This window comes from Eleutherodactylus coqui, chromosome 8, assembly GCF_035609145.1.
Source record: "Eleutherodactylus coqui strain aEleCoq1 chromosome 8, aEleCoq1.hap1, whole genome shotgun sequence".
Lineage (NCBI taxonomy): Eukaryota > Metazoa > Chordata > Amphibia > Anura > Eleutherodactylidae > Eleutherodactylus > Eleutherodactylus coqui.
This window is the reverse complement of record NC_089844.1, coordinates 130,515,200-130,541,471: the sequence shown is the minus strand read 5'-3', so window position 1 is coordinate 130,541,471 and position 26,272 is coordinate 130,515,200. Positions and strand designations below refer to the sequence as shown.

At 47.0% G+C, this 26,272-nt stretch overlaps 1 protein-coding gene across 1 annotated transcript; it reads left to right on the top strand.

Moving 5' to 3' along the window:
- Positions 1 to 593: 593 nt before the first annotated feature.
- LOC136577924 (chemerin-like receptor 1) lies at positions 594 to 1,840 on the top strand. The gene has a single exon (XM_066577842.1). It carries the CDS (start codon positions 594 to 596, stop codon positions 1,734 to 1,736), a length of 1,143 nt encoding a protein of 380 aa, XP_066433939.1. The 3' UTR covers positions 1,737 to 1,840.
- The last annotated feature ends 24,432 nt before the right edge of the window (positions 1,841 to 26,272 follow it).

Here is a 26,272-nt window from a genome sequence, read left to right as displayed (position 1 = left end):
GTAGCTGGGGCGTCCATAGGATCCCCAGTTGCAGGGGAAAGCAACCCATGTGGTGACATTAGTCACCTGCAGAGCTGCCACCGTCTAAGTCTGACCCTCCAGCTCTGCAGTAGCAGGGAATCCCAGGAGGTCACATGACCCCCCCACCCCCTCACCCTCCAAGGCTCCCGTAGTGAAAGAACTTCTTACTTTCACTTTGCCCAGACAGTGCTCATTGAGCACTGTATATCGGGGAAGCAGAAGGCAGGAAGGGTTAAAAAACCCTCCTGCCTTCTGCTCCGGGTTATCAGCTGTCACTGACAGCTGATAACCTGTTCCTGCTCTGACTAAGTACAGAGGCAGGAGACTTAGAGCACCGCCGTATTTTTACGATCGGTGGTCCTCTAAGCACAGCAGCAGCCGCCGTATATATACAGTGGCTGGTCGTAAATGGGTTAAGCAGAAAATACTATGAAATGTTATATGAACATAGCCCAGACTCACCAGCATTATTCACATTATATATTGGAATATTATTTTTCTAGCTGTTTGCTTATGAAAATGAATGTTCAGATTTTATTTTGTATCTTTTTTATGTTTTACAGTTTTTAACAATGGAACAAGAAATATATGAAAACCTGTGTTATCTCAGCTTTGACATAAACAGCTTTCCAGATCTAAGAGCCTTATCTCCTAGCACAACCCACCCAAGTGCCATCCAGTACTCCAGCTTTGTGCTGTCCATAGTCACTTCAATCATCGGACTTCTTGCCAATATTATTGTCATCTTCGTCACTGGATTCTTAATGAAGAAGAACAAATATAAAATCTGGTTCCTGAACTTGGCTCTAGCAGATTTCACTTTTCTTTTGTTTCTACTGCTTTATGCCACATCTGTATTAAGAGAATGGACATATGGATCCAGTATGTGCAAAATCTACCATTTTCTTACCTTTATTAATATGTATTGCAGTATTTACATCCTCACAGCGCTAAATATTGATCGCACCTTGTCTGTAGCTAAACCAGTATGGCACCTGAGGTTTCATTCCCGGAGATTCTGTTGGTGTATGTGTGGAGTCATCTGGGCATCATCCATCCTATGTAGTATTCCAGCCATCGTCTACAGTGATGTACATGAAGAAAATATATGCAGTCTCTCTTTCTATGACCCCTCTGCGCTTGTAAATATTTTTAGTTTTGATCTAGAAGATGTAGAAGAAGATCTGCCAATCGATTTGATACCACAAGAAATATGCAAAAATGCCTCAGTCGTATACTCAAATCAAGAGATTGTAACATTTGGGAGGGAAGTCATTTTTACAGCAGAGCGTCTTGTAGTTCCACTTGCAGTGGTTGGTTATATTATCCCGCTGTGTATTATTCTGCTCTCCAATATAATCATTGCTCTACATGTGAAGAATTCTAAGATGGTGGCAACATCCAGACTGTACCGAGTGGTGATTGTCACCATTATGAGCTTTTTCTTTAGTAAGACGCCATATGTTTTAGCATTTATCATTTACTTGGTGTCTGTTTACACGTTAAAGTTCACTTCGATGTATAAACTTTCTATCGTTCTGCCGCTGTTATTCAGCATTGCTGCTACTAACAGTCTCTTAAATCCACTGGTGTATGTTCTAGTAGGGAAGGAAGTGAGGAGTGAAATTATTACATTTTTTAGGAAGAAATATGCCCAAGAAAAGAGAGATGAGAGAGGAAGAACAGAGAGATTTCCAACCTCAACCTGCTGCTGATGTGATTATTTTAGCAGATTTTGCTATGGCTCCTTCAGTAAGTAATAGGATATAATTTAATAAGTACGACGTTCACTTATAAGTTTATAGTCCTTATTTTTCTTTTAGCTACTCTGTTGTATTTCAGTCTCAGTGGCCACCATTTCAGGGCATATAGTAAGATATACAGAAGTCACAGGAAATTCTCCTGTCTGTAATATAGTTTGTATCCTACATAAGCTTGTAGTAGGTCCCTTCCTCAGGCACGAGAGTCAGGAGTAGATAGTGGAAGAAATAATGTCTTTTCCAGTTAAAGGTGTTGTAGAGTCATACAATTGGATTGAAATGTGCGTTAAGAACCCCCCATGTATTAGTAAATATAGCAATAAAAGAAATTATGCATGGCTGTGCATGTCTTAGTGCCACAAGTATATGAAGACTTGGGAACACAGTTGTATGTGAAAATAAAGGTGCTCATTTTTCAGGGTGCGCACGAAGAACACATTTCAATTCCAAAGAATCTAGATTGTTCACCTTGTTCTTACATCACATACTATTTTCTTGTACTACGTTTCCCTGAAATTAAGACCTACCCCGAAAGTAAGCCCTACCCCTGTTTTCGGGGGAAAGCTTGAAATATAAGCCCTCCCACAAAAATAAGCCCTAGCTAAAAAAAAAAAATACTCACCTGGCCCGTGGCGTCTGAGTCCCTCGCGATGCCCCCCCCCCCCCCCCCCCCCCGACGCTGCTGCAGGCTGCAGTGTTCTATGTGCTGAGAAATCCTCTTCTTTCTGGTGACAGGATTTTGAATACCCTGTCTCCAGCAAAGTGTGCACTGTGATTGGATGGAGCGCCAGCTAATCAGAATCGATGCTTGATCATTCACAGCCATTCAGTGAATGACATCACTGAATGGCTGTGATTGGCTCATCAAGCGCTGGTATTAAAAGCCCCGTCACCAGAAAGAAGAAGATACCTCAGCGTGCAGGAAACAGCAGACTGCCGCATCGCCGCCGAAGACTAGCAGCGCTGCGGAAAGCTGCTTCAATTTTTGTGTTTCTGGCGGCGGTGCGGCAAGCTGCTTGAATTCTCCCTGCTGTCATCCCCCGCCGCCCTCTCTGTTTGGCTCTGTCATCCCCTGCAGTCAGGCTGTGATTGGCTGTGAATTATCAAGCGCCGGCTGTGATTGGCCGGCGCTCGATCCAATCACAGTGCTTACTTACACAGCGGTGACACGGGATTTGAAAGCCGAGCAGGGAGATGACAGCGGGAGAATTCTAAAGCAGCTTGCCTGACTCAAGTATAAGCCGAGGGGGGCTTTTTCAGCACAAAAAAATGTGCTGAAAAACCTGGCTTATACTCGAGTATATACAGTACATACAGAAGATCAGTTTTTATATTCATACCTTTTGGGAATCTGGTGCCAAGCATCATAATCCAGAAACCTTCTCTTTTTAATACATTAGCTTGATTAACATTTAGTTTTCTTTTATTTCTAACCTTCTCTATTCCATAATATATGAAATTGTTGATGATACCAGAGTGCTGTTCTACAAAATGTTTTACTGCTCCTGAATTATTGATATTTTCTGTAATGCGCGTTCTTAGCGTTCTAGTTGTACAGCCTACATAATGTAAATTGGATGCAGTGCATGTTATTAAATAAATGACATAATTTGAATCACAGTTTATATAGCTATTTATGCTGAATTCTTTTGTTTTTGTACTATCGGTAAATTTATCCGCTTGCTAGCTAAGTGACACACGCTGAACCTGGAATTCCTGCATTTGACAAAACTAGAGATGAGCGAGCATACTCGCTAAGGACAATAGCTTGAACGAGCATTGTCCTTAGCGAGTACCTGCCCGCTGAGAAGAAAAGGTTCGGCTGCCAGCGGAGGGTGGGGAGCGGCAGAGGAGAGCGAGGAGGAACAGAGGGGAGATCTCTCTCTCCCTCTCTCCCCCCGCTCCCCCCTGCTCACCACCGCAACTCCCCTCTCACTCGCACCCACAGCCAAACCTTTTCTCCCGAGTGGGCAGGCACTCGCTAAGGACAATGCTCGATCAAGCAATTGTCCTTAGCGAGTATGCTCGCTCATCTCTAGACAAAACCCTTGTGCAAGAGCCAATGTGATTTTTTTTCTCTTGTGTGGAAAAAAGACTTCGAGAAAAAATGTCTCCTAAACTTTTATTCTTTTTTGCTACTACCATTGTGCCCTTGTCTAAAATGTAATTTGTTATTAGCCCTGTTTCAATTTTGAAAGACATTTCTTAAAAAGATTTTTATTAGCATAAAAATTCTTACTGTAGGCTGTAGAAAAAATTGTATAATGATTCTTTTTATTATTATTTTTTTTTGCTAGAACTATAATTCGCTAATAAATCTTCTCTCATCATATTATCAACTACACTGGATGAGTTATTTAATAAAGATTTTTTGTAACCTCTCTGGCATAATCTGTGTTTAATTTCTTAATTAAATAATTTTTTATAATTGTGTAATCACTAGAGATGAGCGAGCACCAAAATGCTCGGGTGCTCGTTACTCGGGACGAAATTATCGCGATGCTCGAGGGTTCGTTTCGAGTAACGAACCCCATTGAAGTCAATGGGCGACCAGAGCATTTTTGTATTTCGCCGATGCTCGCTAAGGTTTTCATGTGTGAAAATCTGGGCAATTCAAGAAAGTGATGGGAACGACACAGAAACGGATAGGGCAGGCGAGGGACTACATGTTGGGCTGCATCTCAAGTTCACAGGTCCCACTATTAAGCCACAATACCGGCAAGAGTGGGCCCCCCCCTCCCAACAACTTTTACTTCTGAAAAGTTCTCATTAGCAATGCACACCTTAGCTAAGCACCACACTACCTCCAACAAAGCACAATCACTGCCTGCATGACACTCCGCTGCCACTTCTCCTGGGTTACATGCTGCCCAACCCCCCCCCCCCCCCCGCGCACGACCCAGTGTCCACAGCGCACACCAAACTGTCCCTGCCCAGCCTTCAGCTGCCCTCATGCCACACCACCCTCATGTCTATGTATAAGTGCGTCTGCCACAGGAAAAGCAGGCACACACTGCAGAGGGTTGGCATGGCTAGGCAGCGACCCCCCCATAAAAGGGGCGGGCTGATAGTCCACAATGCTGTACAGAAGCAATGAGAAATCCAATCCTGTGCCACCTCCATCTGGAGCTGCACACGTGGGCATAGCAATGGGGAACCTATGTGCCACACACTATTCATTCTGTCAAGGTGTCTGCACGCCCCAGTCAGACCGCGGTTTTTTATAAATAGTCACAGGCAGGTACAACTCCGCAATAGGAATTCCGTGTGCACCCACAGCATGGGTGGCTCCCTGGAACCCACCGGCGGTACATAGAAATATCCCATTGCATTGCCCAACACAGCTGAGGTAGTAATGTCGTGCTTAATGCAGGTGGGCTTCGGCCCACACTGCATTCCCCAGTCAGACTGGGGTTCTTTTCAAGTGTACAGATGTAGTAAAAACTCCGTGTGCACCTACAGCATGGGTGGGTGCCAGGAAGCCACCGGCGGTACATAGAAATATCCCATTGCATTGCCCAACACAGCTGAGGTAGTAATGTCGTGCTTAATGTAGGTGGGCTTCGGCCCACACTCCATGCCCCAGTCTGACTGGGGTTCTTTTCAAGTGTACAGATGTAGTAAAAACTCTGTGTGCACCTACAGCATGGGTGGGTGCCAGGAAGCCACCGGCGGTACATAGAAATATCCCATTGCATTGCCCAACACAGCTGAGGTAGTAATGTCGTGCTTAATGCAGGTGGGCTTCGGCCCACACTGCATGCCCCAGTCAGACTGGGGTTCTTTTCAAGTGTACAGATGTAGTAAAAACTCCGTGTGCACCTACAGCATGGGTGGGTGCCAGGAAGCCACCGGTGGTACATAGAAATATCCCATTGCATTGCCCAACACAGCTGAGGTAGTAATGTCGTGCTTAATGCAGGTGGGCTAAAAATTTATTTGATTACACTGTAGGCGAGGGCCCACAAAAATTGCTGTATCAACAGTACTAATGTACCTGAAAAAAATTGGCCATGGCCAGCCAAGAGGGCAGGTGAAACCCATTAATCGCTTTGGTTAATGTGGCTTAAGTGGTAACTAGGCCTGGAGGCAGCCCAGTTTAACGAAAAATTGGTTCAAGTTAAAGTTCCAACGCTTTTCAGAGCATTGAAACATCTAAAAATTGTTTAGAAAAATTATGAGTGAGCCTTGTGGCCCTAAGAAAAATTGCCCGTTCAGCGTGATTACATGAGGTTTCAGGAGGAGGAGCAGGAGGAGGAATATTAGACACAGATTGATGAAGCAGAAATGTCCCCGTTTTGGATGGTGAGAGAGAACGTAGCTTCCATCCGCGGGTGCATAATACGTATTGCTTACGTATCGCTGCTGTCCGCTGGTGGAGAAGAGAAGTCTGGGGAAATCCAGGCTTTGTTCATCTTGATGAGTGTAAGCCTGTCGGCACTGTCGTTTGACAGGTGGGTACGCTTATCCGTGATGATTCCCCCAGCCACACTAAACACACTCTCTGACAAGACGCTAGCCGCAGGACAAGCAAGCACCTCCAGGGCATACAGCGCGAGTTCAGGCCACGTGTCCAACTTCGACACCCAGTAGTTGTAGGGGGCAGAGGCGTCACGGAGGACGGTCGTGCGATCGGCTACGTATTCCCTCACCATCCTTTTACAGTGCTCCCGCCGACTCAGCCTTGACTGGGGAGCGGTGACACAGTCTTGCTGGGGAGCCATAAAGCTGGCAAAGGCCTTGGAGAATGTTCCCCTGCCTGCGCTGTACATGCTGCCTGATCTCTGCGCCTCCCCTGCTACCTGGCCCTCGGAACTGCGCCTTCTGCCACTAGCGCTGTCGGATGGGAAGTTTACCATCAGTTTGTCCACCAGCGCCCTGTGGTATAGCAACACTCTCGAACCCCTTTCCTCTTCGGGAATGAGAGTGGGAAGGTTCTCCTTATAGCGTGGGTCGAGCAGTGTGTACACCCAGTAATCCGTAGTGGCCAGAATGCGTGTAACGCGAGGGTCACGAGAAAGGCATCCTAACATGAAGTCAGCCATGTGTGCCAGGGTACCTGTACGCAACACATGGCTGTCTTCACTAGGAAGATCACTTTCAGGATCCTCCTCCTCCTCCTCTTCCTCCTCCTCAGGCCATACACGCTGAAAGGATGACAGCCCAGCAGCATGTGTACCCTCACCAGTGGGCCAAGCTGTCTCTTCCCCCTCCTCCTCATCCTCCTCATGCTCCTCCTCCTCCTCCTCAACGCGCTGAGATATAGACAGGCGGGTGCTCTGACTATCCAGCGACATACTGTCTTCCCCCGGCTCTGTTTCCGAGCGCAAAGCGTCTGCCTTTATGCTTTGCAGGGAACTTCTCAAGATGCATAGCAGAGGAATGGTGACGCTAATGATTGCAGCATCGCCGCTCACCACCTGGGTAGACTCCTCAAATTTTCCAAGGACCTGGCAGATGGCTGCCAACCAGGGCCACTCTTCTGTAAATAATTGAGGAGGCTGACTCCCACTGCGCCGCGCAAGTTGGAGTTGGTATTCCACTATAGCTCTACGCTGCTCATAGAGTCTGGCCAACATGTGGAGCATAGAGTTCCACTGTGTGGGCACGTCGCACAGCAGTCGGTGCACTGGCAGATTAAACCTATGTTGCAGTGTCCGCAGGGTGGCAGCGTGCGTGTGGGATTTGCGGAAATGTGCGCAGAGCTGGCGCACCTTTCCGAGCAGGTATGACAAGTGGGGGTAGCTTTTCAGAAAGCGCTGAACCACCAAATTAAAGACATGGGCCAGGCATGGCACGTGCGTGAGGCTGCCGAGCTGCAGAGCCGCCACCAACTTACGGCCGTTGTCACACACGACCATGCCCGGTTGGAGGCTCAGCGGCGCAAGCCAGTGGTCGGTCTGCTCTGTCAGACCCTGCAGCAGTTCGTGGGCCGTGTGCCTCTTCTCTCCTAAGCTGAGTAGTTTCAGCACGGCCTGCTGACGCTTGCCCACCGCTGTGCTGCCACGCCGCGTGACACCGACTGCTGGCGACGTGCTGCTGACACATCTTGATTGCGAGACAGAGGTTGCGTTGGAGGAGGAGGAGGAGGAGGAAGGTGCTTTAGTGGAGGAAGCATACACCGCCGCAGATACCACCACCGAGCTGTGGCCCGCAATTCTGGGGGTGGGTAGGACGTGAGCGGTCCCAGGCTCGGACTCTGTCCCAGCCTCCACTAAATTCACCCAATGTGCCGTCAGGGAGATATAGTGGCCCTGCCCGCCTGTGCTTGTCCACGTGTCCGTTGTTAAGTGGACCTTGGCAGTAACCGCAATGGTGAGGGCGCGTACAATGTTGCGGGAGACGTGGTCGTGCAGGGCTGGGACGGCACATCGGGAAAAGTAGTGGCGACTGGGAACCGAGTAGCGCGGGGCAGCCGCCGCCATCATGCTTTTGAAAGCTTCCGTTTCCACAAGCCTATACGGCAGCATCTCTAGGCTGATCAATTTTGCAATGTGCACGTTTAACGCTTGAGCGTGCGGGTGCGTGGCGTCGTACTTGCGATTGCGCTCAAACTGTGGCACTAGCGACGTCTGGACGCTGCGCTGAGAGACATTGCTGGATGGGGCCGAGGACAGCGGAGGTGAGGGTGTGGGTGCAGGCCAGGAGACGGTAGTGCCTGTGTCCTCAGAGGGGGGTTGGATCTCAGTGGCAGGTTGGGGCACAGGGGGAGAGGCAGTGGTGCAAACCGGAGGCGGTGAACGGGCATCGTCCCACCTTGTGGGGTGCTTGGCCATCATATGCCTGCGCATGCTGTTGGTGGTGCCTCCCCAGCTGATCTTGGCGCGACAAAGGTTGCACACCACTGTTCGTCGGTCGTCAGGCGTCTCTGTGAAAAACTGCCACACCGTAGAGCACCTTGACCTCTGCAGGGTGGCATGGCGCGAGGGGGCGCTTTGGGAAACAGTTGGTGGATTATTCGGTCTGGCCCTGCCTCTACCCCTGGCCACCGCACTGGCTCGGCCTGTGCCCACACCCTCACTTGGCCCTCCGCGTCCTCGGCCGCGTCCACATCCTCTAGGCCTACCCTTACCCCTCAGCATGCTGTATTACCAGTGATTTGATTTCCCAGGCAGGAAAGAAATTGGCGCAAGGCTGCACTCAACCGTAGCTGGTTGCGTCTGATTTTTGTACGTTGTACACGCAGCACACACGTACACGGAGACCTTAGGACTGACACAGGCAGGCCAAATATAATTTTTTTCCTTTTTAGCTTAGGGAAGACCCCACTGCGTGTATTCAATGAAAAACAAGAAGTTTAATATCTGTGGTGTGGCCCTCAAAAAGTGTCACACAACTATAGTGTAGCAGAGTTATTAACTCTAGCAGAGCAGGTATTTGCCAGTCAGGAAAGACAATGGCGCAAGCCTGCAGTAAAGCGTAGCTGGTTGCGTCTGATTTTTGTACGTTGTACACGCAGCACACACGTACACGGAGACCTTAGGACTGACACAGGCAGGCCAAATATAATTTTTTTCCTTTTTAGCTTAGGGAAGACCCCACTGCGTGTATTCAATGAAAAACAAGAAGTTTAATATCTGTGGTGTGGCCCTCAAAAAGTGTCACACAACTATAGTGTAGCAGAGTTATTAACTCTAGCAGAGCAGGTATTTGCCAGTCAGGAAAGACAATGGCGCAAGCCTGCAGTAAAGCGTAGCTGGTTGCGTCTGATTTTTGTACGTTGTACACGCAGCACACACGTACACGGAGACCTTAGGACTGACACAGGCAGGCCAAATATAATTTTTTTCCTTTTTAGCTTAGGGAAGACCCCACTGCGTGTATTCAATGAAAAACAAGAAGTTTAATATCTGTGGTGTGGCCCTCAAAAAGTGTCACACAACTATAGTGTAGCAGAGTTATTAACTCTAGCAGAGCAGGTATTTGCCAGTCAGGAAAGACAATGGCGCAAGCCTGCAGTAAAGCGTAGCTGGTTGCGTCTGATTTTTGTACGTTGTACACGCAGCACACACGTACACGGAGACCTTAGGACTGACACAGGCAGGCCAAATATAATTTTTTTCCTTTTTAGCAAAGGGAAGACCCCACTGCGTGTATTCAATGAATAATAAATGTCTTCTGGCCCTGCCTACACAATTCTATCCCTGTAGTATTAATGCCGGGTGCAATGCTCTGCACAGCCGGTTTTGAGAAAAAAAAAAAAAATGCAACACTGCTAACAGCAGCCTGGACAGTACTGCACACGGATAGAAGTGGCCCTAGAAAGGACCGTTGGGGTTCTTGAAGCCTACACTAACTCCTAACACTCTCCCTGCCTAACCCCCACTTCTGTCCCTATTGCAGGGCGCAATGCTCTGCAGATCCAATTTTGGACAAAAAAAAAAAAAATACTGTGCTAACACAGTACTGCACACTAGTAGATGTGGCCCTGAGAAGGGCCGTTGGGGTTCTTGAAGCCTACACTGACTCCTAACGCTCTCCCTACAGCAGCACCAGCAGCAGCACTTTCCCTCAGCTAACTCACAAGGCATCTGTGGCGAGCCGCGGGAGGGGCCGACTTTTATACTCGGGTGACATCTGATCGCCCAAGGCACTCACAGCAGGGGGGTGGTATAGGGCTTGAATGTCACAGGGGGAAGTTGTAATGCCTTCCCTGTCTTTCAATTGGCCAGAAAAGCGCGCTAACGTCTCAGAGAGGAAACTGAAAGTAACCAGAACACCGCGTGGTGCTCGTTACGAGTAACGAACATCCCGAACACCCTAATATTCGCACGAATATCAAGCTCGGACGAGTACGTTCGCTCATCTCTAGTAATCACTTTCTTTCGTACATGCCTGTTCGGCTCTAATGAATTCACCGGTGGGTATTGCCTTTATTACATGGTTTGGGCTTCCACTTTTTGAATGAAGAATTGTATTCCCTGCAGACGGTCTTCTATACAGTTTGGATTCCACAACTCCTGTCTCCCTATTGCCAATTAACCATAAATTAATGTGGCATTTCCTTTTCTTCCTGCATACATATGACTTTTAAATTGATTGCAGTGTCGTTGATATAACAAGAGAAACGTTCAAATTCCACTGTAATATCCGCCTCTATAGCATCTTTTCCCCAAATGATGATAATATTATCGATTAAGCGGGCATACCACATCATGCGGCTAGAAAAGGGATTATTGTGGAAAAAATGTACATATGTTCCCACCAGCTCATGGTTAAATTAGCTATAGTAGGTGAAAAATGAGATCCCCTAGTGGCCCCCGATAGCTGTAAATATATGTATTATCAAAAGAAAAAAAATTATGATGTAGCAAAAATTCCACTGACAAAATAATGAATTCCTTCAATTCATTCGTATATTTGCTATGCTGATTTAAATGATATTTTCTTGCCTGTATAGCTGCATGGTGTGGTATGCTTGAGTTAATCATTGGCAGTTTTTATTCCATTTTAAACGTTGTAATTGCTGTATGACTGACTTACTATCCTGGAGAAAGCCTGGAGCCCTACTGACTAATGGTTGCAGGGAACGATCCACCCACGAACTAAGACGTTCACAGGGTGAATCGATCCCTGCAACTATGGGACGCAATGGGGACGGAAACTCTCCTTTATGGAGTTTAGGCAAGCCGTGAAATATGGCAAATCTGGATTGTCAGGGCATAATTAATGGGCTTCCTTTTCACTCCACATGCCTGTACTCACTCCTAATTCAAATAATTTCCTTAACTTTACAAGACATTCCTGTTTGGGATTGGATTCTAACCTTCTGTAAATCTTATCATCATGTAATATTGTTTCTACCTGTAAAGCATAACATTTTGAATCCATGATAATGATGTTTCCCCCTTTATCTGATTTTGTAATAGTTATGTTCTTATTGGATGCCGGCTTCTTTAGTTCTCTTCTTTCTTCAGGCGTGAGATTGTCCTTCTCTGAATGGTTTCTCTCATTAGATTGCTTCATTTTTATAAGTTCCTTTTCTAATACATACTGAAAGTCATCTATGAATCTGGATCTAGATACCAGAGGGTAGAATTCAGGATTCGGAATATCAAATTCAATATTGCTTGTTTCCATTATTTCTTGTGACGTTGAACTCACTTTCCAATTGTATGAGATCTAAGGTAGCCATCATTTCTTTAAACGTTTTGTTCACAAATTCATTAGCCCACACCATATTGTTAGCAGTTGGATTATTTTCTTTTTTACTTGTTTCGTGGCTCTCCTTCATGAGAATATGCCTTTTAATCGTGAGAGATCTAACAAATTTATTCAAGTCCAACAATGTCTCAAATAGATTAAACTCATTGTCTGGAGAGAAACATAAACCTTTTTCAAGAATCTGTAACTGGCGTGCTGTTACAACAAGAGGGGTTAATATTATAACATTGTTCCCTACTGTCTTCTGCTTCGAAGGTCATTCATTGAATTCAATAAAAGGCCAGGTGCTGCCTGTGATTGGCTAAGTGCTGTGACCAATCACAGGTAGCACTCAGCGGCAGCACTCAGCTGTCATTCAATGAATGGCTGAGAGCTGCCTATGATTGGCTGAGCGCTCAGCTAATCAGATATAGCCCTTTTAACAGGCGGGGATTTTAAATCCCCGACTGCTGAAAGAGCTTCAGAACAGTGTAGTGAGAAAACAGGCTAGACGCACCTGAGCCTCGGCAGCTGAGGAGAAATGAGTATAATTTTTTTTTATTTTTAACACATTCTAGGGATGATTTTCAGGGATGATTTAAAGCCCTTCCCTGAAAATCCCGGCAGAGCTTGCTGGCATCCCATTGCTTTCAATGGGACTGCAGAAGTGTCGGTCCCATTGAAAGCAATGGGAGAACATTGCAATCCTCTGCCACAGCTGCCACAGCTGTGGCAGGGGATTCTTTACTCCCTGCGAAGGTGAAGAAATCATCTGCCACATCTGTCACAGCTATCACAGCTGTGGCAGGGGATTCTTGACTCCCTGGGAGGAGTCCCATTGCCACTGAACACTTTGACAGTGCTGTCACAGTGTTCAGTGACAAGGGGACTTCCCGTGCGGAATATTTACACGGCAGCGGTGAAGTAATGAGTATATATATATATATATATTTTTTTTTTTTTATTTTTTTTTTCTTAACACAAACAGGGTTGATTTTCAAGGAAGGTCATATATTTAAAGCCCTTCCCCGAAAATCACTGCAGGGGTTGCCGGCAGCCCATTGCTTTCAATAGAACCGCTAGCAGCAGCCGTGGCCCCATTGAAAGCAATGGGCACAGACCTGCATTCACGCGTATTTGTGCACATACGTCACCTGTACATAGGCGCGATTTTTGTGCGCACCTAAGTACAGCACGCGCACACGCTCGTGTGAATGCACCCCTAGGCTTTACAACTAGCAAGCTAAAAACACGCATTACACATAAGAATTCTAACATCAATAATTCAGGAGCTGTAAAACATTTTGTAGAACAGCACTCTGGTATCATCAACAATTTCATATATAATGGAATAGAGAAGGTTAGAAATAAAAAAAACCTAAATGTTGATCAAGCTAATATATTAAAAAGAGAAGGTTTCTGGATTATGACACTTGGCAGCAGATTTCCGAAAGGTATGAATATAAAAACTGATATTCTGTATGTATATTAAATATGATTGTTTGACAATACTAATTTTTATAGTAATAACAGTACTTTTATAGATAATTTTATGATATATGCAATATCAGACACATGACTACATTTTATAGAAAATTATTAATATTAATAACTATAGATGAGCAAGTATACTCGTTTAAGGCGATTGCTCGAGCGAGCATTGCCTTTAGCGAGTATCTCCCCCGCTCGACACTGCAGGTTCGGGTGTCGGCAGCGGGCACAGAGCCGCGGGGGAGAGCGGGGCGGAACGGAGGGGAGATCTCTCTCTCCCTCCCCCCCCCCCCCCCCGCTCCCTCTTGCTGAGTGCCGCTACTCACCGCTCCCCCGCGCTTGCACCCGAACCTTCTGTCTCGAGCAGGGAGATACTCGCTAAAGGCAATGCTCGCTCGAGCAATTGCCTTTAGCGAATATACTCGCTCATCTCTATTAATAACATTATTATAGCACATATAGAATGAATTTATGTTTACTGTTCTGACGTGGCTTCTTTTTTGATATGGTAAAGATATTTTAGTGACGAACATCAATTTCAAATATCTTTTGGATTTTATGATATGAAACACCAATTTATTGGTTTAATAATGAGTTTATGGGTTATAGAATAATTCATGGATTTAGGTTATTCATTTATATGATATTCAATAAGGATCGTTGTTAGAGATGAGCGAGCACCAAAATGCTCGGGTGCTCGTTACTCGAGACAAAATTTTCGCGATGCTCGAGGGTTCGTTTCGAGTAACGAACCCCATTGAAGTCAATGGGCGACTCGAGCATTTTTGTATATCGCCGATGCTTGCTAAGGTTTCCATTTGTGAAAATCTGGGCAATTCAAGAAAGTGATGGGAACGACACAGCAACGGATAGGGCAGGCGAGGGGCTACATGTTGGGCTGCATCTCAAGTTCACAGGTCCCACTATTAAGCCACAATAGTGGCAAGAGTGGGCCCCCCCCCTCCCAACAATTTTTACTTCTGAAAAACTCTTCAGCTGCCCTCATGCCACACCACCCTCATGTCTATTTATAAGCGCGTCTGCCATGAGGTGGAACCACATGCACACACTGCAATGGGTTGGCACGGCCAGGCAGCGACCTTCTTTAAAAGGGGCGAGGCGATAGCCCATAATGCTGTACAGAAGCAATGAGAAATCCAATCCTGTGCCACCTCCATCAGGAGCTGCACACGTGGGCAGAGCAATGGGGAACCCATGTGCCACACACTATTCATTCTGTCAAGGTGTCTGCATGCCCCAGTCAGACCGCGGTTTTTTATAAATAGTCACAGGCAGGTACAACTCCGCAATGGGAATTCCATGTGCACCCACAGCATGGGTGGCTCCCTGGAACCCACCGGCTGTACATAAATAAATCCCATTGCAGTGCCCATCACAGCTGAGGTAACGTCAGGTTTAATGCAGGTGGTCTTCGGCCCACACTGCATACCCCAGTCAGACTGGGGTTCTTTAGAAGTGGAAACATGCAGTTACAACTCCGTGTGGACCGACAGCATGGGTGGCTCCCTGGAACCCACCGGCGGTACATAAATATATCCCATTGCAGTGCCCAGCACAGCTGAGGTAACGTCCGATTAAATGCAGGTGGTCTTCGGCCCACAGTGCATGCCCCAGTCTGACCGGGGTTTTTAATACATAGACACTGGCAGGTACAAATCCCTAATGTGAAGTCCCTGTGGACCCACAGCATGGGTGGCTCCCTGGAACCCACCGGCGGTACATAAATATATCCCATTGCAGTGCCCAGCACAGCTGAGGTAACGTCAGCTTTAATGCAGGTGGGCTAAAAATTACTAGGATTACAATGTAGGCGAGGGCCCAAAAAAAATTGGTGTACCAACAGTACAAATGTACTTCAGAAAAATTGCCCATGCCTAACCAAGAGGGCAGGTGAAACCCATTAATCGCTTTGGTTAATGTGGCTTAATTTGTAACTAGGCCTGTAGGCGGCCCAGTTAAAATAAAAATTGGTTCAGGTGCAAGTTTCAACGCTTTATTGAATTGAGAATTGAAACGTATAAACATTGTTTACTAAAGTCATATGACTGAGCCTTGTGGGCCTAAGAAAAATTGCCCGTTTGGCGTGATTACGTGAGGTTTCAAGAGGAGGAGCAGGAGAAGGAGGATGAATATAATACACAGATTGATGAAGCTAAAAGGTCCCCGTTTTTTATGGTGATAGAGAATGATGCTTCCATCCGCGGGTGCAGCCTACGTATTGTTTAGGTACCGCTGCTGTCCGCTGGTGGAGAAGAGAAGTCTGGGGAAATCCAGGCTTTGTTCATCTTTATGATTGTAAGCCTGTCGGCACTGTCGGTTGACTTGCGGGTACGCTTATCCGTGATGATTCCCCCAGCCGCACTAAACACCCTCTCTGACAAGACGCTAGCCGCAGGACAAGCAAGCACCTCCAGAGCATACAGCGCGACTTCAGGCCACGTGTCCAGCTTCGACACCCAGTAGTTGTAGGGGGCAGAGGCGTCACGGAGGACGGTCGTGCGATCGGCTACGTACTCCCTCACCATCCTTTTACAGTGCTCCTGCCGACTCAGCCTTGACTGGGGAGCGGTGACACAGTCTTGCTGGGGAGCCAGAAAGCTGTCAAAGGCCTTGGACAGTGTTCCCCTGCCTGTGCTGTACATGCTGCCTGATCTCTGCGCCTCCCCTGCTACCTGGCCCTCGGAACTGCGTCTTCGGCCACTAGCGCTGTCGTATGGGAATTTTACCATCAGTTTGTCCGCCAGGGTCCTGTGGTATAGCATCACTCTCGAACCCCTTTCCTCTTCGGGTATGAGAGTGGAAAGGTTCTCCTTATACCGTGGGTCGAGCAGTGTGTACACCCAGTAATCCGTAGTGGCCAGAATGCGTCTAACGCGAGGGTCACGAGAAAGGCATCCTAACATGAAGTCAGCCATGTGTGCCAGGGTACCTGTACGCAACACATGGCTGTCTTCACTAGGAAGATCACTTTCAGGATCCTCCTCCTCCTCCTCCTCCTCAGGCCATACACGCTGAAAGGATGACAGGCAAGCAGCATGGGTACCGTCAGCAGTGGGCCAAGCTGTCTCTTCCCCCTCCTCCTCATCCTCCTCATGCTCCTCCTCCTCCTTCTGAACGCGCTGAGATATAGACAGGAGGGTGCTCTGACTATCCAGCGACATACTGTCTTCCCCCGCCTCCGTTTCCGAGCGCAAAGCGTCTGCCTTTATGCTTTGCAGGGAACTTCTCAAGAGGCATAGCAGAGGAATGGTGACGCTAATGATTGCAGCATCGCCGCTCACAATCTGGGTAGACTCCTCAAAGTTTCCAAGGACCTGGCAGATGTCTGCCAACCAGGCCCACTCTTCTGTAAAGAATTGAGGAGGCTGACTCCCACTACGCCGCCCATGTTGGAGTTGGTATTCCACTATAGCTCTACGCTGCTCATAGAGCCTGGCCAACATGTGGAGCGTAGAGTTCCACCATGTGGGCACGTCGCACAGCAGTCGGTGCACTGGCAGATTAAACCGATGTTGCAGGGTGCGCAGGGTGGCAGCGTCCGTGTTGGACTTGCGGAAATGTGCGCTGAGCCGGCGCACCTTTCCGAGCAGGTCTGACAAGCGTGGGTAGCTTTTCAGAAAGCGCTGAACCACCAAATTAAAGACGTGGGCCAGGCAGGGCATGTGCGTGAGGCTGCTGAGCTGCAGAGCCGCCACCAGGTTACGGCCGTTGTCACACACGACCATGCCCGGTTGGAGGCTCAGCGGCGAAAGCCAGTGGTCAGTCTGCTCTGTCAGACCCTGCAGCAGTTCGTGGGCCGTGTGCCTCTTCTCTCCTAAGCTGAGTAGTTTCAGCACGGCCTGCTGACGCTTGCCCACCGCTGTGCTGCCACGCCGCGCGACACCGACTGCTGGCGACGTGCTGCTGCTGACACATCTTGATTGCGAGACAGAGGTTGCGTAGGAGGAGAAGGAGGAGTAGGGTGGTTTAGTGGAGGAAGCATACACCGCCGCAGATACCAGCACTGAGCTGGGGCCCGCAATTCTGGGGGTGGGTTGGACGTGAGCGGTCCCAGGCTCTGACGCGGTCCCAGCCTCCACTAAATTCACCCAATGTGCCATCAGGGAGATATAGTGGCCCTGCCCGCCTGTGCTTGTCCACGTGTCCGTTGTTAAGTGGACCTTGGCAGTAACCGCGTTGGTGAGGGCGCGTAGAATGTTGCGGGAGACGTGGTCGTGCAGGGCTGGGAAAGCACATCGGGAAATGTAGTGGCGACTGGGAACCGAATAGTGCAGGGCTGCCGCCGCCATCATGTTTTTGAAAGCCTCTGTTTCCACAAGCCTATACGGCAGCATCTCCAGCCTGATCAATTTGGCTATGTGCACGTTTAACGCTTGAGCGTGCGGGTGCGTGGCAGCATACTTGCGCTTGCGCTCAAACACTTGCGCTAGCGACGGCTGGACGGTGCGCTGAGTGACATTGGTGGATGGGGCCGAGAACAGCGGAGGTGAGGGTGTGGGTGCAGGCCGGTAGAGAGTCGTGTCTATGTCCTGAGAGGGGGGTTGGATCTCAGTGGCAGGTTGGGGCACAGGGGGAGAGGCAGTGGTGCAAACCGGAGGCAGTGAACGGCCTTCGTCCCACCTTGTGGGGTGCTTGGCCATCATATGTCTGCGCATGCTGGTGGTGGTGAGGCTGGTGGTGGTGGCTCCCTGGCTGATCTTGGCGCGACAAAGGTTGCACACCACTGTTCGTCGGTCATCTGCACTCTCAGTGAAAAACTTCCAGACCTTTGAGCACCTCGGCCTCTGCATGGTGGCATGGCGCGAGGGGGCGCTTTGGGAAACAGTTGGTGGATTATTCGGTCTGGCCCTGCCTCTACCCCTGGCCACCGCACTGCCTCTTCCAACCTGCCCTGCTGCTGCACTTGCCTCCCCCTCTGAAGACCTGTCCTCAGTAGCAAACCAGGTGGGGTCAGTCACCTCATCGTCCTGCTGCTCTTCCTCCGAATCCTCTGTGCGCTCCTCCCTCGGACTTACTGCAATTACTACTACCTGAGTGATAGACAACTGTGTCTCATCGTCGTCGTCCTCCTCACCCACTGAAAGCTCTTGAGACAGTTGCCGGAAGTCCCCAGCCTCATCCCCCGGACCCTGGGAACTTTCCAAAGGTTGGGCATCGGTCACGACAAACTCCTCCGGTGGGATAGGAACCATTGCTGCCCATTCTGGGCAGGGGCCCGAGAACAGTTCCTGGGAGTCTGCCTGCTCCTCAGAATGTGTCATTGTAATGGAGTGAGGAGGCTGGGAGGAAGGAGGAGCAGCAGCCAGAGGATTCAGAGTTGCAGCAGTGGACGGCGCAGAACTCTGGGTGGTCGATAGATTGCTGGATGCACTTTCTGCCATCCACGACAGGACCTGCTCACACTGCTCAGTTTCTAATAAAGGTCTACCGCGTGGACCCATTAATTGTGAGAATAATCTTGGGACCCCAGAAACGTGCCTCTCTCTTAGACCCGCAGCGGTCGGCTGCAATACACCTGGATCAGGAGCTCGGCCTGTGCCCACACCCTGACTTGGGCCTCCGCGTCCTCGCCCACGTCCACGTCCTCTAGGCCTACCCCTACCCCTCAGCATGGTGTATTACCAGTAGTGCAGAAACAGAACGCTGTAATTAAATGTGCCGCTTATTGGCCTGTGGTTGGAGGCTGACTTTGCTTACGGAACGCACAGCAGAGCCAGGAAAGAATTTTGCGCAAGCCTGTAGTGAGACGTAGGTGCATATGACTGAGCTAGTGGAATTCACAGCGCAGAAGCAGTCAAGCGTCCAAAGGCCACTAGTAGGCCTTAAGTGTTTTGCTTCTATTTTTTTAAAGGCCGAGCTGAGACAGCAGACAGATACTGTAGGCAGTGTATATATGTATACTGTTTCCCTCTGGACGGGATGACGGCGGTGATGTAACAGGCAACGCAGAGCCAGGAAAGAATTTTGCGCGAGCCTGCTGTAACACTTAGCTGCGTATTAATTAGGACTACTACCCCCAGCAGAGACGCAGTACACTCAAGACGGTCACAGGCAGCCCAAATATAGTATTTTCCCCAAATTTTTGGGAAAAAGCCCACTGCCTATATAGACAGTATATCTGTTTCGCCTTTCCCACTGTCCCTGCCTCATCACTACTGGCCCTATACTATGTAAAATTACTGCAGACTGTTTCCCTCTGGACGGGATGACGGCGGTAATGTAACGGGCAACGCAGAGCCAGGAAACACTTTTGCGCAAGCCTGCTGTAACACTTAGCTGCGTATTAATTAGGACTACTACCCCCAGCAGAGACGCAGTACACTCAAGACGGTCACAGGCAGCCCAAATATATTTTTTTTCCCCAAATTTGTTTGAAAAAGCCCACTGCCTATATAGTCAGTATATCTCTTTCACCTTTCCCACTGTCCCTGCCTCACCAGTACTGGCCCTATACTATGTACAATGACTGCAGACTGAGGACGCAATGTTCTGCACGGCCGATATACAAAAAAAAAATGTGCAACACTGCAAAAAGCAGCCTCAACAGTACTGCACACGGTCAGATGTGGCCCTAAGAAGGACCGTTGGGGTTCTTGAAACCTAAAATAACTCCTAACGCTTTCCCTATAGCAGCAGCAGCATCAGTAGCACTTTCCCTGATCTATGTCAGAATGCATCTGTGGCGAGCCGCGGGAGGGGCCGATTTAAATATTCGGGTGACACCTGATCTCGCCAGCCACTCACTGCAGGGGGGTGGTATAGGGCTTGAACGTCGCAGGGGGAAGTTGTAATGCCTTCCCTGTCTTTCTATTGGCCAGAAAAGCGTGCTAACATCTCAGAGATGAAAGTGAAAGTAACTCGAACATCGTGTGGTGCTCGCCTCGAGTAACGAGCATCTCGAACACCCTAATACTCGAACGAGTATCAAGCTCGGACAAGTACGTTCGCTCATCTCTAATCGTTGTGGATTCACAGTATATATAATTTTTTTTCTCCAGTCATTTTACAAATAATAATTTTGATAGAACAAATAAGCTAATCTAAAAAGAACATAAAAACATTGCCAATGTATTAAGATATCTTTGTGGTGGTTATAATATGTTGGTTTCTGTAATTTATTTAATTCATTTAAATTACAAAAATTAGGTAATGATGTTACATATCAGGATATTTTAAAGGGGTTGTCTCGCGAAAGCAAGTGGGGTTAAGCACTTCTGTATGGCCATATTAATGCACTTTGTAATACACATCGTGCATTAAATATGAGCCATACAGAAGTTATTCACTTACCTTCCCTGCGCTGGCATCCCCGTCTCCATTGCTCCGTCTAACTTCAGCGTCTAATCGCCCGATTAGACGCGCTTGCGCAGAAGGGTCTTCTGCGTTCGGCTCGGTTCGTCAGCAGCGGCGTTCTGGCTCTGCCCCCTTCTACGCGTCATCGCGTAGCTCCGCCCCATGACGTGTGCCGATTCCAGCCTCCTTAAACACACAACAACACAAATGAACAAAAATTGGGCTATCTCTACAGTTCTCATACACTTTTAGATTTTCAAACAATAGACTACAGAAAAGATTTTTCTTTGGGATATAAATGCCCCATGATTCAATATCCCCACTTGGTGGACTGAGGGAGATAAATCTACTCAGGATTATGAATCAATACACTCCAGCTGAGGATGATCCACTCAGAAGGGGTAATCACACATCCAATTTTTTACTCAGATGAGTGTCACATCCACTCTACTCCAAATCATTACGATTATGTATAATCAACACTATACTTTATTCCTGCAGCACTTGGGAGTATTCTTGGATTGGAGATTACCTTTTTATATTTGTAGTCTAAAGAGATACATTCTTAATCTCCAAAGGAATTTTCTTATCATGTATATGCACTTGAACTCCTTTCTTTACAAGGGTGTAGATTATTAGGGTACCCAAGAATGATCGGTCACGGCAGATGACAAAAGTTCGGTCACATACGTTATTAGATGTGACCATATTTTTGCTACGAGTTTCTATGTCAACTTGGTTTCCTTGAGAAATAAAAAGATGTAACTTTTCTCATTTATATGTACAACTTGTGGACTGATTAAAGTGTACCGTTGTAATTGTCCTGCGATTTTTACACTCACATGTCAATCTCCAAACATCGACGCGTTTCCTCAACTGCTTATCAATCGCAGTTGATTCATCAGGATATTGGAGCAAAAATTTATTATGAGTCCACTCAAGGATCCATCTAGACTTATGCCTTCTGTTGTCCAAGGCAGATGAAAAGATGTTAAACTGTAAGTCCTATTTAGGACAATGATAATCTCCGCAATGCTCTTTTAATATAGAGTTTATGGACGTGCCACTATGTTTTCTACTATGCATAAGACGTATTAGGTGTGGATAGGACCAACTCAACAGTTTGAGCAAAGAATTGTGCCTCTCACTACATTTTGCATGGCAGCATGTTGTGCTGCTCGTTTACATAATGCTCTAGCTGCTAAGTCTCCAATATAAGAGCTAGATTCGATAGCTCAATTATAGTGTATCAAATAAGGCTGTTATTAGTATTCAGCCTGAGATACCATTCTGGTACTGATATTATAGCCAAGTCCAGAGTTTCCAGCCAGGCAATTCCAGCACTAAACCACACCCACATGCACACGTCCGATGAGATCAATGTCTCAGCACAATCTAACAGACCTGGTAAGCTAGAGGGTTGTAGGTGTTTAAATATAGATAGCTCCACCCCTCATCTCAGGGGCTCGTACTCACCAGCACCAATGATCATCGTGGAATGCCCACTGGGGCGTTCCAGCCATATGGTCACATGATTATTACCAATCTCATCCATATCACTAGGGTGTTCCAACCATATGGCTACATGATTATTAGCAATCTCATCCATATCATGAGAGTTCGCAAGGACGCTCCGTGTCAGTGCATGCGCCCTGTATGATTCGCATCAGGGAGCGCGCAATAAAAGTTCCGGCCGTGCGCTCATATATTAATGCGCACTGAACGTACCCGGAGTTTCATTGATGCCCGCGCATGCGTCCTACATACATATGATTATATGATACATTCAAAAATGTTCCATTCATACTCGCATAGCGATTACGCTGCGCTCATCTTCTTACCATGCAGCGAATATCTATTTCTAGAGATGGTGATTTAGGTCTAATACATTCTTCCAATTCCTGAAACTATATGGTTGGTATTGTTTTATCATGTGCTGGTTTCCACTGGTTTGTGGCAAGAAAATAAAAAAGATTAATTTAAGATGATCACGGTAAGTATTTCATGTCTCCAAAAAAAAACAAAAAACGCCCAGCTGGTCTTTAGAAATCTTACCACCCATTTGTGACACTTTTGAGAATTTGTACATACAGGTCAGACACAGTCATTTACAATCTGTTGGTGATGATTTAAACTCCTGGCCCAAGTATCACTAAGGTCTAGCATTTATCCCTTTATACACTTTTAGGATTTAAATGAAGGGGGCAAATGACAAACAGTCATTTAATCCATTAGGGGCACAGCAGTTGAGGCAGTGGATCCAAGCCGATTCCTTTTGCAAAAGCTTGCGATCCAGGTTTCCCCTACGAGCTGTAGATCTCAAGACTTCAATTCCTCGGAATTTTACCGTATGGGGGTCATTATCATGTATGTCTCGAATATGATTTGCTAGGCTTGTAGTTTCACCGCGATTGATGTTTCCTATATGAGACAGTACCCTTCTTCGCAGTTGTTGCATGGTCTTTCTGACATAGTCCTTGGGACAAGGACATGTCGCTACATAAATGACGGGCATAGATCTACAATTTATGAAGCTTCTGATTTTGTAGGTCTTCCCTGTTACGGCACTCGTAAAGGAGTTAGTTCTCTCCATGAAGGGGCATGCCTTACAGCCTGAACATCTAAATGACCCTATTAGTGGATGGTGGTTTAGCCAATTCTGTGTGTCGGGTGGTGGAACATAGTGGCTGTGGACCAAACGATCCCTCAAGCTCCTTCCCTTTCTGTAGGTTATTGACAGCTGTTCTACGAGATCACTATCCCTCCTGAGGATATTCTAATATTTATGGAAAATCCCTCTCACCAGGGTTGATTTTTCATCATAGGTGGCTATTAGAGATGAGCGAACGTGCTCGGCCCCGCCCCTTTTTCGCCCGAATACCGCGATTTTCGAGTACTTCCGTACTCGGGCGACAAAATTCGGGGGGCGCCGTGGCGGCGCGGGGGGTTGCAGCGAGGAGTGGGGGGGAGAGGGAGAGAGAGAGGGCTCCCCCCTGTTCCCCGCTGCTACCCCCCGCACCGCCGCGCCTCTCCCCGCCCCCCGGCGCCCCCCGAATCTTTACGCGCGAGTACTGAAGTACTCGAAAATGGCGGTACTCGGGTGTGTAAGTACTCATTACGAGTACGTTCGCTCATCTCTAGTGGCTATCAGTCGTATTATACCCTCCTCTTGTTTTCGGCTCTTCCTTGTCAAGAGGTCACTTCTAGATCTAGCAGAAGCCGACATCTGTGCCTCTCTGATGATTTCATTAGGATAGCCCGTCCTGTCAAATCTGTCAGCCATATCTGCAGCTTTCTCTTCAAACTCCAAGGGTTCAGAACAGTTCCTCTTCGTCCTCAGGAACTGTCCCTTTGGAATGCCCTTTTTAAGGGCCCATGGATGATGACTCTGGAAATGAAGCAGACTATTGGTAGCCGTCGGTTTTCTATAGATTGTTGTCTCGAGGGTACCATTTGTGGTTTAGAGATGTTGAGATCTAAAAAGGTAATTGAATAGGGATTGATTTCTGACATGAAGCTGAGTCCAAGATCGTTTCTATTAAGTTTTGTGACGAAATCCTTGAATAGATTGATATCTACGGACCATAGTATGAGCACATCATCGATGTATTTTAACCAAAGCTCCTCTTTGGACGTCCAACGCAAGTTTGATTCCTCGAACACAAATTACTCCTCCCACCAGCCCAGGTATAGATTTGCATAAGTGGTGGCATACGTGCTCCCCATAGCGGTACCCCTGAGCTGGTGGGAGTATTTGTTGTTAAAAAGAAATTAATTATGCTCGAGGACAAACTGCAGCAGTTCAAGTATGAACTCTTTATGCAGACTGAAATGTCTTCCTCTCTGACTGAGGAAATGCTCTACTGCCCTTAAGCCGCCTTGATGGGGAATAGATTGTAAGTTGTTTCAGGGACAAATACACCATCAAGCCTTCTCAGTACATCCGTGGTGTCTTGAAGATATGACGGTAAGGCTTCTACAAAGCTCCAGAGAACTTTGTCAATGTAGAGGCTTGGATTCTGTGTGATACTGTCGATTCCTGAAACTATAGGGCGGCCCTTTAGGGGGGACAAGCCTTTATGGACTTTAGGGATCGCATAAAACGTCGCCACTTGTGGGTGGTTTGTATTGAGGAATTCATATTCACGGTTGTCAATCAAACGCTTCTCCAAAGCTCTTGTTAGTATACCTCTTAATTCTGAAATGAATTTGTCTGTGGGATCTCTAGATAGTCTTTTATAGCTGGAGGCGTCCTTCTGTAGGCACATCTCCTGACATTTTTGACTGTCCATAATGACAATATTGCCCCCCTTGTCCGATTGCTTTATTGTGATGTTTTTATCTTGTTCAATCGATAGAAGGGCTTTTTTTTCCGCAGATGATAGGTTTTGGTGATGATGACATTTTTCTTGGGACAACGATTTCAGCTCCTCCTTGACTAGTGTTTCAAAAATGTCAATATGAGGGTTGTCCCCCAAAGGGGGTATGCTTGTACTCTTATTTTTCAAACTGGTGAAGGGGCCTTCGCCAGGAGGTCTCTGGGCCTCCTGTGAGAGTTGTACTAAATCATTAAGAGCAATAATGTCACTAGGATCTAAATACAATTCTGCACGTTTCTTACGGTCTTGTATTGGATAATATTTGTGCCAGCGTAGTTTCCTTAGAAAAAGAGAAAAAGTGCTAGATCCTTTTCCCAGGTAAATAGGTCAAATCATTATGTGGGTACGAATGAGAGGCCCTTTTCGAGGATCGCAATTTCGTCCCTAGATAATATTCTGCTTGACAGAGTCATAATACTTAGGTCTTTTCCTGGGTTCTGTATATTAGATATGCTCTTACTAGTGGTTCCTTCAACAGCTGCATGCTTGGTTCCTTCTGCCTGATTAATTGTTATTAGGGTGGTCCTCTGCGTTCCCTCAGTAGGTATGTTGACATTGGCCCTAAAAATCGATCTCCCACTGGATTAAAATTTCTCCCCCTTCCCCTGGTTCTACCACGTATAAAGCTTCTGCCTCTCATTTTTTTATAGTGTTGTCCCTTACGCGTAGATTCATTTCCTGAAAGGTCACTTTCTGAGGTGCTTGCCTCAGACTCAGTCTGTGATCCAAAATCATAGGCCCTATTTTCGGAGAAGTCGCGTAAGTCGCGATTAAACTGGTGGTATTTTCTTTCTTTGAGATAATTAGTATATTTATCAATCGTTTGTTTTAAACTCTTCTCCTTTTTTATTAAAGTCTGTTTCTTCTGAGATCCTATTGATCTCTTTTATGGCCTGTTGTTGTGTGTTTAAGAGTGGGCTCTATATTTTAATAATTCCTAATAAAGGTTAATTTTTAATATATCTATATAAAACAATTCTTTAGTGGGTCATTTTCAGTAAAGAACAATATTAAGTGGAACAAAATATCTATCTTTTCCAGTCAGAGAGGTGCAGTACTTGCTTTACAACCAATGGATGAAATCAGTTTTCAGGGTGATTGCTTGGTTATCCCCTTAGTGACAAAGCCTGTTTGTGCCTTAGTGATAGAGCCAAATTTTCGAAA

Coding starts and splice junctions, on each gene's coding strand:
- LOC136577924 (XM_066577842.1), top strand. CDS start 594: ATGGAACAAGAAATATATGAAAACCTGTGTTATCTCAGCTTTGACATA.